Below are 15,680 nucleotides of genomic sequence, written 5' to 3'. Positions count from 1 at the left end.
TTTTAGATTTCTTAAATTAAATGTGCTTAAATGTGCACAATGGTAAATCCCTAGGTTTATTCTAATTGGGATCAAGATCCTATATTTGGACCAAATTTTGAAACTGTCTGAGCGGTGTTTATTCGATTTGTCTGTTCTATTCAGTGTTTATTATAATGTGCACATTTCTCACCCTCATAAAGATTTAAGTAAAGATGAAATAAAATTCAAAAGCAAGTGAAGAACTCTTTTCTTCAAAGTAGATGGGAGAGTATGTCATTGTTCTCACTGATTTCTAGAGAATGCTTCAGAATCCAACCCAAATCAAGCTGTTCTTTTTTGTTTTTGTTTTACAAGAAAATTTTAATCTTCAATGAAAATGTTTAACTTTTTAACAGTTTAACTTTTGGGAAAATATTCTAAAAGGTTTCTGAATCAAAAGGAATATCTGGACTATGACATATGCAAGAGTAAAAATAAAATATTATACTCAAAGAAGAATGAACAAATCAAAACATAATTTAAAGTGCATGAAAGGAATGCAACAAAGACTAAAATTCTTGTAAGTCATTGTTTGAGACTTAAAATTCCTCCACAATCTATCAGAACTCTCTAACACTGTAGGTAAGCAATATTTAAGCAACTTCAGGAAGTAAACAGAAACACAAAGACTACAGGCAATACTGTGAAAAAATGATAAGAAAAAGAAAACTGAAGATTACAGATCAAGTCACATACAGTTTTTACAGAGGAAAAATACTTCTAATTTATTCCTCAAGATTCACATATTTTTCATTTCCAGAGGTTAAATACTCAGAGAAATGTCAATATGTCATTTAAAACTTGCTACTAAAAATTAAAATTTAAAAACAGTTTATACCCTGTGCTTAGAAGTAGGTAGGTCGACATTGAGGAAACAAGAATGCTAAACAGCCGATCAAAGAGAATCAGAGGACTCAGTAGAGGCACGATGAAGGAAGAGGCTGCAATAAAACAAATATGGGTAGTGTTAGTACAAGCGACACAGGGTATGTTGAGTTTAAAGCACTGAATAATCTATTATCATTTATAGCATTTATTATTTGTGTGACATTTAAAATGAAGCTACATTTGCCCTACTCATTTTTGTAAGAAATTTGAAACTTCACATTTTTAGTTAAAATTACATTTCACCATTTTAACCACAATTTAGTTCAGATTTTCCCAATTTATATTCAGCCTTGCTCACTGTAATAACTCTTAAATAAATAATTTGTCATTTTCTAATGTAAATAATAAAAAAAAATATTACTCAAGATTCAGCAACTTTTCTCCTAATTAAACATTTAGTTCAAAGACAACTTATTCCCCAGAAATTGATTTTTCCTAAGCACTCCCTCCTCCAAGTTTTCCCACTGCAAAGTATGCATTGAGAGTTGTAGTGTGCCAGTTAGAAAATTAGAGACAGGAGACAAGGACTTCACCACACATGACAGTTGTAATAAGAGTAATCCAAATAAGTGAAGTAATCTTTCTTCTCAGGATTAGAAAGCAACTACTTCAGTGGGAGAAGAGCAAATAAATTGGGGGTGGGGTATGGGTAGCAAAACATAAACTCCCCAATCTTTATTTTGGAAAGAAAATATGCATAATTTCCTAATCCTCCTGGCTAGGATGGCAATATGCGTGGAATGAAATGCTCCAAAGTATGAAGACAGATAACTTGGGAGGGCATCCTGGCTGAATTACTTATAACTCTTTAACCATGAGGCAAGTTTGTTAATCTATCTAAGCAGTATTTCCATCTGTTAAGTAGAAATGATATAAAGCTGTTGTGAGGTTTAAATACAATTTCACCTATAAAATGCTCCTTAAGCATAGTGCCTGAGATACAGTAAGTGCTTAATAACTGCTAGGTGCTATTATTACTACTAGTCAACATCTACTAATAAGTTAAATGTAAAGACAATCTCATTCAAAGTTGAGTCACTGTAAGATTTAAGATTATGTAAGTTATATTTATAGTAATCTTAGAAGAATCGCTTCTGATTTTTTTTCAGATGTGTAGTTCCAGTAATGTTATCATCATCTGGTACATATTTTAACAGAAATAGTATTTTAATATTTATTTAAAAAGCCAGTTCAAATGAGACCTGTTTTACCAAACTGTATTTTCTGTATTTGTTTGACTTTTGTGTAAAGGATTGATAAGATGCTAAAAGGGAAATAAGAGTCCCCATCCTGAGTGACATAAGTTAGAACCAGTTGCATAACATATAACCCATTTAGGGATCCCAGCACATTAGCAAAAAACGTTCACTGGAGCTAGACTATAGTGAATTAGTGCCTGGAAGATATCTCTGGAGATACTGCTGACCTACCTATGAGTCAACCATTTCATGCCTTGCACCATATGGTAGGCATCCTCTAGTACCGACGTTCTCCTAATCCCGAGGAATTGTCTTGTTTAAAATATATGTCTAGCCTATAAGAGACTCACTTCAGATTTAAGGACACACATACGCTCAAAGTGAAGGAATGGAAAAGATATTCTATACAAGTAGAAACCAAAAGAAAGTGAAGGGTAGCTATAGCTACATCAAACAAAATAGACTTTAAGTCAAAAAATGGTAACAACAGACAAATAAGGTCATTATATAATGATAAAGGGGTCAACTGATCAGGAAGATATAACAACTGTAAATATATATGCACCCAACATCAGAGCCCCTAAATATACTAAGCAAATACTAATAGATCTGAAGGGAGAAATAGACAAGAATACAATAATAATAGGAGACTTCAATATTCCACTTTCAGAAAGGGATAGATCATCCAGAGAGAAAATCAACAAGGAAACATTAGACTTGAACCATACATTAGACCAAATGGATCTAACAAAAATTTATATAACATTCCAACCAGTAGCAGAAGAACACATTCTGTGCATGGAACATTCTCCAGGATAGATCATATAATAGATCACAAAACAAGTCTTAGCAAATTTAGTAAGACTGAAATCATATCAAGTATCTTTACTGACTATAATGGTATAAAACTAGAAATTACAACAAGAGAAAGCTGAAAAATCTACAACTATGTGGAAATTAAACAACATACTCCTGAACAACTAATGGATCAAAAAAGAAATTAAAAGGGAAATAAAAAGATATTTCAACAAATGAAAATGGAAACACAACATACTAAAACCTATGGGATGCTAATGTTAATCATATACACTAGGGCACAAGGAAAATATCAGTAGGTTCTATAAGGTAAAAATAATACAAAAAATACTCTCAGACACAATATAATAAAACTAGAAATTCAAGATAAAGCAAAAATTAATGAGGTAGTGAACAGAAAAACAGTAGATCAAATTAGTAAATCAAAATCCATGTTCTTTGAGAAAATAAACAAAAAGGACAAACCACTAGCTAAGTTAATCAAAGAAAAGGAAGAAAGTGCAAATATACAAAATAAATTATGAGGGAAATGACTAATAATACAGAAGGAATTTTTTAAAATCATAAGAGATTACTTTGCATCCCTCTATATGAATAAATTTGAAAATCTAGAAGAAACAGAAAATTCCTTAAGCAAATATAGATTTCCAAATTAACCGCAGTAGAGATAAAAAGCTTAAACAGACTAATTTCATAGAGAAATACAAAGTTATCAGGGGACTACCCAACAAAAAAGGACTAAATTCAGATAGTTTCACAGGGGAATTCTTTCAGAACTTTACAGAACAGATAGTCCCAGTGCTACATAAATTGTTTCAGAGTATAGAAATTAAAGAGAAACAATTCTTTTTAAGTAGCAAATATAACATTGATACCTAAGCCTGATAAATTTAGAACAACAAAGAAAATTAAAGACCAATATCATTTATGAGTACTGATGGAAAAATAGTAGCAAATGAACTCCAATGCTACATTGAGAAAATAATACATTATAATCAAATGTGTCTTAGGAGTTTATATCAGAAATGCAAGAATGGTTCAATACTGGAAATCTATTAGTATTATTCACCACATTAACAGGTCTAGGGAAAAAAAGCCATATTATTATCTCCATAGATGTTGAAAATGTCTTTGACAAAATTCAACATCCATTCTTAATAAAAACCTACATAAAACAGGAGAGTATGTACTTTCTTTAACATGATAAATATATATACCTCAGTCCTAAAGCCAGAATTTGTCTTAAATGGGGGGACTCCAGAGACACTCCCACTTAGATCAGGAAAAAAATCAAGGCGGTTCACTATCTCTACTATTTAACATTGTTCTGTAGGTATTAGCCAATGCGAGTAAATGAAAGAAAAGAGAGGAATAAGAACAGGAAGGGGGAAATACATATCTGTATTTGTAAACTACATGATGGTATACTTGGAAAATTCTACCTAGAGAGCCAATGATAAACCTAACTCAAGAAAGGAAAATTCAGTAAAGAAGTAGGATATAAAATTAACATGCAAAAATCAATAGCATCACTGTTGGTGGGAATGCAAATTGATACAGCCACTATGGAGAACAGTATGGAGGTTCCTTAAAAAACTAAAAATAGAATTACCATACAACCCAGCAATCCCACTACTGGGCATATACCCTGAGAAAACCATAATTCAAAAAGAGTCATGTACCAAAATGTTCATTGCAGCTCTATTTACAATAGCCAGGACATGGAAGCAACCTAAGTGTCCATCGACAGATGAATGGATAAAGAAGATGTGGCACATATATACAATGGAATATTACTCAGCCATAAAAAGAAATGAAATTGAGTTATTTGTAGTGAGGTGGATGGACCTAGAGGCTGTCATACAGAGTGAAGTAAGTCAGAAAGAGAAAAACAAATACCGTCTGCTAACACATATATATGGAATCTAAGAAAAAAAAAAAAAAGGTCTTGAAGAACCTAGGGGTAAGACGGGAATAAAGACACAGACCTACTAGAGAATGGACTTGAGGATATGGGGAGGGGGAAGGGTAAGCTGTGACAAAGTGAGACAGTGGCATGGACATATATACACTACCAAATGTAAAATAGATAGCTAGTGGGAAGAAGCCGCATAGCACAGGGATATCAGCTCGGTGGTTTGTGACCACCTAGAGGGGTGGGATGGGGGGGTGGGATAGGGAGGGTGGGAGGGAGGGAGACGCAAGAGGGAAGAGATATGGGAACATATGTATATGTATAACTGATTCACTTTGTTATAAAGCAGAAACTAACACACCATTGTAAAGCAATTATACTCCAATAAAGATGTTAAAAAAAATCAATAGCATCTTATACTCAAAAAAAAATTAAAAATTAGAAGATACGATGAATGAGAAAAGCTCATTTATAATAGCAACAAAAAAGATAAAATACTTAGGAATATATTTAACAAGAAATATTCCCAGCCTATATGAAGAAAACTATGAAGACTGCTTTAAAAGGCACAAAGGTAGACTTGAACAAGGGAAAGGACATCCCTTGTTCTTGGTTAGAATGTCTCAACGTAACTCATGGGTAAAATATAAGTTTTCCCAGAGTTAATTGGCTATATTCTTCAAAAATGTCAATGTCATAAAAGACAAAGGGAAAATGCCATAAAGGATATTATTAAGTGAACTGAAAAATTAATATAAGGATGGTAGAATGGATAAAAATATTGAATATGGTGTTTAAAAAATTTTATACATCATACACTCGTAATCACAGGTGGACAAGGACATGAAGTAGAGGATGACTTTCTGTAATTCTAGGAAATTTCTATTTTTTTAACCTTTTTAGACATTTTAGATGTTTAAAAATGAGGTACAATAATATGAACACAAATTCTATTTTCTTTGCTTCTCTTCTTCATGTGGTTTATCCCTAGGTGATATATTGTTTATATGCTGGTGTGTGTTATATACACTGCATATTTTTGAAGCTATGCAGGAAAATAAAAAGACTTCCCTTTAGTGTCATCGTTGCCATTCATAATTTTTGATTTTTCTGTGGATTTGAAAACTGACATGTCATGTGAGAGACAATTACATATAGATACCCCATTAGAATATTAGCCCCACCACCCAGCCCTGCAGAATATAAGCTCCAGGAGGGCAGGGACTTGTTCCATATTTATTATTCTCAGAGAACAGAATAGTGCCAGAACATAGTACAAACTAAACACATTTTTTTTTTTAATGAAAGAGCAGTCTCTGCTATTGTCATGCAGAATGAATGTAAATAGTAACTTTAGTAATCAAGATAATTTAAAAGGGAAGGCCTACATAATGCCAATAATGAAATGAAGTTTACATAGTGAAAATAAAGTTATATATACAAGAACACTTATTGTCCAAGAATAACTTCCACTTATACAATGACCAAGGTGTATAGAAAATGAGCAAATCAAAACTTTAGGAGATACATGTCCATTTCCTGTTGTATTTTTAAGCCTCTGCTTGGATTTTAAGAGCAATCCAAGGACAAACACTCCTATCCTTCAATCGTCTTTTTAAGATAAAGTTCCATCCAAAGATCTTTTTTTTTTAATGATGAACAAAAATCATTTATAAATAAATAAATGTTAAATTACACATCATGTCATTCATAGGCATTACAAACTTTTTCTTTTTTTTAATGAAAAACCTCGACTTAAAATTTGCTCCTGTCTTCCAGTTGGAAGGAAAAGGCTAAGTCCTTAAACGACATCTGTTTGCTCCACACGCACATTCTTAAAAGAATTATAGAGGAATATGTTTTAAAATGTATAATCGGCTTTATAAAATGTGTAATGTGTTGGGAGGTGACTAATCAATGTTATTTTCAGCAAGGGAAATACAGATAAAATTTAACTGCTTCCTAGTCCCTGTGTAAGAACGGAGAATTTATGAATTGACATGAAATTTCAGCATAGGAATCTCTTCACAAAACCCTCTTCTCTTCTGGAAGCACTTTTTATCAGGTGCGAATAAATATACAGCCTTATTATCAAGTCATAAATAGTCTATCAAGTAATTCTTAATAACACATGAATGCTCACAAAAGTTCTAATTTTCTTTGTCAACTTCCAACAAGAGATAGAAATAATAGCTCGTTATTATTATTTTCCCACAACAAAATTATTTGTTTCAACAGCAATGATACAGATGTAAATGGATAATTTTAAGATGTAACTTGATGGAAAGTTATCTCATTTGATTTGATTGACCTCTTACCTAATATTATCCAGCTAACAACCTGATTAATAAGAGGCAGTCCTTGTTTCTTGAGTAGACTATTATGAGTGCCATACACAACACACACGGAAAGCACCGTGCTTAGCATCTGAAAACAAACACAGAAGACGTAAATAAAAGAGAAGGTGGTGAGTGACTAATTTATATATTAGAAAGAATACTTAGAAAAGTGCTTGAACAACTGGAGTCTGGCCAAAATGTTATTGAAATTGGACCAGCTCACCTTCTTGTGGCTAAGACCAACAGTCAGAATTCTTGTACTAAGCAAAAGCCCTCCTTTACAAGCATGAATGAGGTGTTTTACACTTTCAGGAGTACTTTGGCATACATTATCACACTGTTTCTACTTAGAAATATTTGTTATTAATCTTGAAGTTTTCTTAAATCATGGAAGTGCAGAGAGTGAAATGTATATAGCTTGGTGTATATGGCTGAGTCTCTTCCACCTCTGGCCCTCACTAACAGTCATATCTATTTATTCATTCAATACATATCTGTGGTCTGAGTTTTCACTGATACTGGGAATACAAGGAGTACAATATTCTTTAGGGAATATATACAAACTAGTGTAGAGTTGGTAAACTATTGCTTTTAGAAATATTGTTTTATTGGAACATGGTCACTCTCATTCATTCACATGTTGTCTACAGCTCCCTTTGCCCTACAACGGTAGAGCTGAAAAGTGACAACAGACTCCATATGCCCCACAAGCCTAAAATATGTACAATCTAGCACGTCAGAAATATGTTTGCTGACCCCTGAACTAGCGGATTAATAGCCAATTTAAGAAATGAGCTAAATTATGGCTATGAACAAAGTAAACTCTCTTAAAGATCAGATTAGCAACCTGATCACCAAATCCTAGAGATACATTTAATTTACTCATATTTTCAGTGAATTAAGAAGGAAAAATTGCTGTCAATAAACCTATGACACAATTCTAGGATCCTTTCAAATGTGAGACACATTCTCATTTTAGATACATTAAAATGTGAGAAGACACAAATCTTAGAATCATAAAAATATATATATGGTACGCAATAGAGGAATGAATGCAAAGTAATAAGGTTAATGTAAGAAGGAATTACTTTATACTTAGGGGTATTTCTCACAAAGTCCATAAGAATTTTAACATGGTATTCTTTGCTCCTACAGAGTAAGATTCAGATACTGTCAAAGTATTCATTATTACAGGTGAATTTTTTCAAAGCTACTATGGTTTAGTGTAAAACCAGTCGGTAGACCATTTCAAATGAAAAGATACGCTTCAGTGGCTTGATAGGATCTTTGACAAAAATACTTCTCTTTTTATATGTTCTCTGTTGTTCTCCAAGAACGAGTTAACATCTTTTAAGTGTTGTATATTTTAATTTTTGAGTGTTCTTGGAAATACTATTATCCCAGCTTTGTTCTGAGTAAATTTTTTGAGGAGACTCAAATAAGTTTTTTTTATCAGTGTTCTAGATGTGGTTTATTGTTTATTGTTGAAAAGGAAAAAAAAAAGTGGTTTCCACTCTTATCTACAAAAAAGCTATCATTTTACAGAATATGACATCATATAATCTCTTACAACCCTACTGGATATTATCTGTACAGATTAAAAACAAACAGACAAGTTCTATTACTGAAAATCACACATCTAGTACAAAGCATAACTGGGAATTGACTCAATTTTGAAATTTCAAGTTCAAAGTTCTTTTCACCACTCCAAAGCCACCAACCAAAGTGAAGTTTATTTTCTCCTAGTATGTCATCTGAAGTCTTAAACTGACTAATCTTCATATAAACATACTAAGCGGCTGCTTTCACTTCAAAGAACTTACTTTTTTCCTGACCCAAATTAGGACAACACAGAATCTCAGACCAGAGGAAGTCTTTTTCAGTTCAACTCTTTGGACAATACCTCTTATATCTCCTTAATCTCTGCTATCTAGGCGTTTTTGGGGGGCCTCCTGCTGACCTTTTTGCTATCTCATACCTTTTAGAGAATATATTTCCATGTAATATCTTAAACAGAAAACTCTTCTCAGCTGGTATTGAGGTTAAAAAAAACAGGATGGCATCTTAAGAACAAGATAATTAAATACAACTGTAAGATACATTTTAGTGTATCATTTGTATAACATAGTGTTGAAAATCTGTAACTGACCTGTAATAGATGTAACACCAGCTCTTCATTTACAAAACTATCTTTTCTTTTTATGACAGATGTTACAACAAACAGGGATAGCAGAAGAACCAGCAAGCCTGCACCCACTCTGTTTTAAAACACAATTCACAATTTCAAATTTTCGTAAGAATATATGTCACATGAAAATATTAGATATTTTACTCTAATGTAGAATCTCTCAATCATTTGGCTTAATCAAGATGAAGTAACAAAATGAATACACAGGTGTAAGAATAAAAATCTTAGAATAAAGATCCTGTGGGGATGGTGTCATTTGTAACTTTTCACACAATTTTTTAAGTATCTTCATCTTATCTCTATAATTTGATTTTTTTAACATTTACGCATACCATAATTCTCAGCTTGACTTGGACAAATTTACAGAAAACAATATAAAAGATAGCTAAACAAGTATATCAGTATCTACACCATACATTTTCTGACTATGAGCACTTACTCATACAAAAAGGAAAATCTACATTTATAATCCACAAATTGTTCCTCTCTATCATTGACGTTGGTGCTTTTCACAGCTGTTTCTGGCTAAGGGAAGGATGGAAGAGGGGCCACAAAAGCAGCATGTGGGTGAGGCATTGGTACAGTAATGAAACAACAAATTACACTTTTTCAAGAACACCAGATACAGTATGGTTCCTGAAGTCAAAGGAGACTAACATCAAGGAAACACTGTACTATTACTATTGAGTTCTATTTCTCACCTCCTAAAAATCCAAGTAACATAGGACGACTGAAATTATGTTGAGGATAGAATCTGGAACCCAGTAATATAATAGAACTATGTGAAAAGGAGTTGGTTTAAGAGAAATAAGAAAGAGCAAAAGGCAGGGTTATGGAGAACGTGAAGCAGGAACTCCCAGGAAAATGCTTGTTTTTGCCTTTGTTTTGATTCTTCTAATATTCTCTTTAAGAATCATGAGGGAAAAGTTAATTAAAACTTATGAAAAACAACCGTGTATGATTAAGATTCTTTGTTTTTGCTTTTTCTCCCCCATACCCTCTTAAAAAAAATAATTTGGTATTTCAATTAATTGGCAAATATGTTTTTACCTCAGAAAACTGGAGTAACAGGAATATTATAGCTATGTTATATACATTTTTGCTCTTTCTTTTAATTTATCCTTAAATATTTCACATATCTATCTTTGTAATTTCTAAAGAAGGGAGATGAGGTGAGAGATCAAATGGAGAGTAGCAATTTCTCCATAAACCAGGAGGCAAAATGAAGAAGTTGCAAATATAGCTACTGGGAAACTTGAAGTACTGAGGAATTTAAATTAAGAGGGGAAACAACATAATTTTTAAAAATATAAATTAGATTTCTCATGATTTAACAAGTTTGCTTCCTGAATTAATTTTTACTGGAATAGGTAAAGTGAAAAATTTCTATGAAGACCATTTATATAATTTCTTTTCCTTTTAGCATAAGTCCTGTTCAAACATGTCAATAGTGCTTGAGCAGGACAGATGGGTAGAGGCCAATGAAAGGAGGGAAAGCGGCTTTATAGAGACAAGAGAAGAGCTCACATAGTAGTGGGAAACAAAAAATAAAATGTTTGAATTCATCTTTGCACATGCTATTTACAGTTTATGACAGCTGTAAAATGTTTTCACTTAGAACTAATAAAGTACGGCTTAGATAAAATCTTAGAATTCAATACAATTTTTTGAGCTCTGCTAATAAATTGACTTCCTGGAATAATTTCTGATCTATTCCATATTATTATTCTCACAGAAATGAGATAAAATGTATATAATTTATAGGTACTTTAAAATGAACACATACTTTAAAAAAATATTGAGTTAACTTTCCTTCAAAAGATATACTCTCATCTATTAAAGATGGGGTTAGAATGCTAAAAAGTTGGTTACACAAAGTTCAAAAGAAAGTAACAAAGATGATTACATGATTAGAAAATAAGAAAGGAAATGTTAAATGAAATAATGACCATTCAATTTGCCAAGCGCCTGGCACAATTTCATGTTTTACGAAGGTCCAGAAGCATCTTCAGGGAGTTTTAATGCCTCTCAGAGCCTGATCCAAAATTATGACTAATGGTTTGATATTAGTATTTTAACTTCTAGTTTGTTCACATGATTTTAAACTCATGGCCAAGACTTGGTTCATATTTCATAGTGTTGATTGAGAAAAACAACTGCATTAAAAAGAAAATAAGTTAAAATATGGTGCATACACTAGAAAGATATTTGGCTTTCGTCCTACAACAGGCATAAGTGGGAACACTGCCAGGAGCAAACAGAAGAAACTCCAACTCAGTGAGGTGCTCTGAAATAAAGAAAAAAGTTATCTTTAGACAATTATGGTACAAAAAACTGTCTTCATTGTTTCACAGACTACATGGCTGTGAAACTAAAAGGAAAATTCAAAGCCTTACATCTCTTTACTTTAAAAAGTAATATAGTTACTATTTGTGAAGGATCTGTTATATAGTAGGCACTATATTAGGTATGATATAGGCATTATCTCATTTAATTCTCACAATAACCTCAATAGGTACGCTATATTATTCACAGTATTTCAGATGAGGAAACTGAGCTTAGAGATGCCAAAGTGTTAAGTAGCACCAGATCTATTACTAGTAAATGAAACAGCCAGGATTTAGACTCAGGTCTGCTGTTTCAAAGCAAGCACTTCATTCAATTTATGTTCTACCATATATTGATGACATCTTTAAGAAAGCTGGCCTGCAATCATAATCAAATGATTGTGCCCAGGAGGGAAATAAGTAAAAATACTTCTGTAATTAGATTAAGACAAAAAAATTGTCAATAGTCCCATTAATTGGAAAATTTTGTAGGTTCTCACAGAGTAGAAAGAAGATATTTCTATCTTCCTGCTACCTCCACCAAAAAGTATCAAAGTGGAAACATGAGAGTATTCTTTGTAGAAGCACACTGTAATTACCTACCTAGTTAAAGGCAGAAAATCAGGAGTAATCATACTTTAAAATAATCTATCATGAATAAATACTTCTCCAGAGAAAAACTGAGGTGGCTCCAGACCAGGAGGGAGGTGACTCCTCTGACTTGAGTCCAGAGTGTGGCCTCTCATGCCACCGCACTTCTCTGGGCAGTTCCTCTGTGGCATTTAGATATTTGAGCCTAAAGGAATCTAGGAAGTGCTTCAGAGAAGGACAAATCAGCTCTGCTTCTTGAGTATTTCAATCACCACAAGACCAGTTCACTTTGATATGAAAGTCTGCATGAATCACTGAAACCTTAAAGTCAACATCAGTCCTCCTGTCAAAAGGATCAGGATCTTTATGTAAGGTCACATTCTACCCTTTTCTTAAAAAAATGAATAATTCCCTGAGTTAAACGCATATCAAAACAAAGCCGCTATGAATCTGCCTAATTTCAAAGTGAGTACTTATACCTTTGCTCGAGTCCACAGTGGAGTGATAAATGGCCAACCTGCAAACGCAATGAGTCCAGCTGTAAGCATACAGCGGTAGAAAAAACTGAGAACCTAGTAATGCAATCCAAAGAAGAAAGGGAAAATGAAGTCATTTCAAAGGAGTTACATGTGTATGAAAGAGACCTGAAAATGTGGTAACGTGGTAAATTACTTACTAATACTTCAACTCCCAGGATAAAGAGTAACAGGTATCCAACAAAATGACTTGGAGGGAAGGTCAACAGTAATGTGACCAAGCCTTGAATAACTGGAAATCTGTTTAACAAGATTATTTATAAAAAGATTATTTATAACCTATATTGAATATAAAAAAATTAGTTCTCATATAGTAAAAAATAAAAATTTTGTGCATAGAAATCAGGGAATTTTCAATTCATAGATTTTTCAAAAACTAAGATAATCTCCAACAGATTTGTTTCAATGGCTTTACTTACCTAAATCTTTTTTTGAAACCTAGTATTCTAGGAAAAATGTAACTTCTGAATTAAGTTGATAATGATCACATTAATTTGCTTGGTTTTTTTATAAACATTAATGACAATAAATGAGTCTTATTGGATCTTAGTTTAAACATGGGCACATACAATTACAGATACAACATCAGAAATAAAATACAATAAACCCAAATGAATAAACATAGAGAACATTTTTAAAATTCACTAAAGTTAATTTTATATTGAAATCTCAACTGTTTTAATAAAATAAAGGTATGTTTTCCTAGTCTAGGTAGAGAAAATCTTAATTGCACTTTTTCACTGGGTGAAATAACCTTTTCCAAACTCAATTTAAGATGTCACTAATTGTACACTAATTGTAATTAAATGTGAATTCATAACCATTAAAAATGTATTACATACTTGAGTCCTTTTTACATTTCATCACTGGAAAAATTTTTTTAGCATTGGTAGTGCATTATTAAGTAGGCAATTATAAAAAGTCAGTATCACTTGGTTTATAACCTTTTTCTGATTGAAAACAATGGTTACATAATGTCATCAAAACAATTAAGGTGCCATGTTAGGAAAGAAAAGCTAACACCAGTCAAAAGGAGAATGTTTCTTTTGTTCTCAACAGTGATGATTTTGTAAAATCATTTAGATTATTTCTAGAAGAAAAGTGAATTTTTATGTTTATTTTCTTTATAATCTATCAAAAAGATAAAGATAGAACACAACATATTTTCAAAATCACTCTGTCCTTAAAATTTAAATGTATATGTGTTCTTCATAAATAGAACATTTAATAATTCAGGAGGGAATTTTGGATAACACCTTTCACTCTAAAAATTTTTAAGCCAGAGCAAATGACATTAGGAAAAAATCCAATTTAAATATGTACATCCAGCAACCCTATTCCTTTCAAATGGAGAAGTAACAGTCTGTTCTTTTGTCAGTGTCTTTTTGCCTTGTTTTTAAAAATGTTAACATTTAAAATATTTTAACATTAATTTTTATTTTTCATATTAAGAAGAGGTGGTCAAAGCTGGAGGTAACAAAAATTAGAAAAGAAAACACATTGTGTCATTGCAACATGCTCGCCAACCCTGACAACACCCTTATTCTGGGCTGTCATTCCCTGGTCTGCTTTCGGCGTCTGGTTTGCTCAAAGGATGCCCAAGACTAAGTTTAAATTCTAGATTACTGGTGCAAATATAGAAATCAACACGATCTGTAACACGACCCTCGCTGCCTGTGAACATGAACCAGCCCAACATTTTAGTGATTTTCTTTTAAAGTGCTTATAACTTGCATGAGAGCTCTACCTCTGATGTTTTCTACACTGATAAGAATCCATTTCAAGTCCAACTTGTGAGCAAGCACTTAAAGGTAGAACCACAGCATACAAGAATAATCTCCCCTAACCCCTGTAGGTATACATTACTAGATTGGATTTAATTGCGAACTTTCATTCATCTAGGTTTACATGATAGCTGGGAAAGGAGGGGCAAAAATGTATAGAACAAAAGCATGCAAATTGCTTTGTGAAACATGAAGATACACTGGAAACTGGAATGATGAGACAAATTCAAAATGTAAGTCACTCCTGACATAGTACAATCCATATTAATTATTTAATTTTTACTCCAGATTTTTCTTATAAAAGATAACACAAAGAAGGGAATGAGGCCAGTGCTACCTCAGGGCAATCAAGATGAAGTCAAAAGGGAAAAGTAAAATAAAAAGGATGTTTAGGGAATTCCCTAGAGGTTGGAGAACTAAGATTCTGCAGGCCTCAAGGTGCGGCCAAGAAAAAAAAAAAAGCCTGTTTATATGCAATGTTTATGCTGCTATGAATGAAATGAAAGGGCTTGGAGATTTGAGGGTATTATAATTATCTTTCATGACTTATGTTACAGAAATCTAATGCATTTAAATACAGATTTAACTGTCAGTGAAGTGAAAAACAAGACCACAAGATGTGTTACTTACTCTCTCAGAACCGCATACCATACGGGCAGTGGCAACAAGCAATATATGTAGTAAGTCCAGGGACAGGCTTGAATCAGCAGGAAAAGTGCTAGTAAAACGCCAACAGCTACAAAACTACATGACAGGAGATGGCTTGGTTTCTGAAAGTTAAACAAAACATTGAAAACACTCCAAACCCATGCTACTTGATAGGTTTTTAAAAGAGATTTTATAAAGTGAAGAAAATACATTACTTTCTTTCAGTGATTCTACAACTATATGATTAATCTAAGAACTGCATTTAAAAAAAATCTGTCATTGGAGAAGCACATTACAGGAGAAAAAGCTGGATAGCCTGGAATTGTTGCAATTAGGTAATTCTCAATTTAAAATGACGATGCTCCTAAAGTTTGTTTGCAAGTAACTTGTTCGGAACTCTGAACATATTTCTCCTTAGTAACAATTTT

The 15,680-nt window shown here is 32.7% G+C and overlaps 1 protein-coding gene across 1 annotated transcript in view; it reads right to left on the bottom strand.

Moving 5' to 3' along the window:
* The window catches only part of PIGN (phosphatidylinositol glycan anchor biosynthesis class N), a 109,345-nt gene that overhangs the window by 41,949 nt on the left and 51,716 nt on the right, over nt 1–15,680 (bottom strand). Inside the window, 7 exon segments of the mRNA XM_082417952.1 lie at nt 860–962; nt 7,158–7,266; nt 9,328–9,436; nt 11,562–11,653; nt 12,764–12,856; nt 12,961–13,060; nt 15,235–15,374. Of these exon segments, the coding sequence (XP_082274078.1) occupies nt 860–962; nt 7,158–7,266; nt 9,328–9,436; nt 11,562–11,653; nt 12,764–12,856; nt 12,961–13,060; nt 15,235–15,374 (746 nt within the window).

The sequence above is a fragment of the Balaenoptera physalus genome, assembly GCF_965194825.1.
Source record: "Balaenoptera physalus genome assembly, chromosome: 12".
Lineage (NCBI taxonomy): Eukaryota > Metazoa > Chordata > Mammalia > Artiodactyla > Balaenopteridae > Balaenoptera > Balaenoptera physalus.
This window is presented reverse-complemented; position numbering and strand designations above follow the sequence as displayed.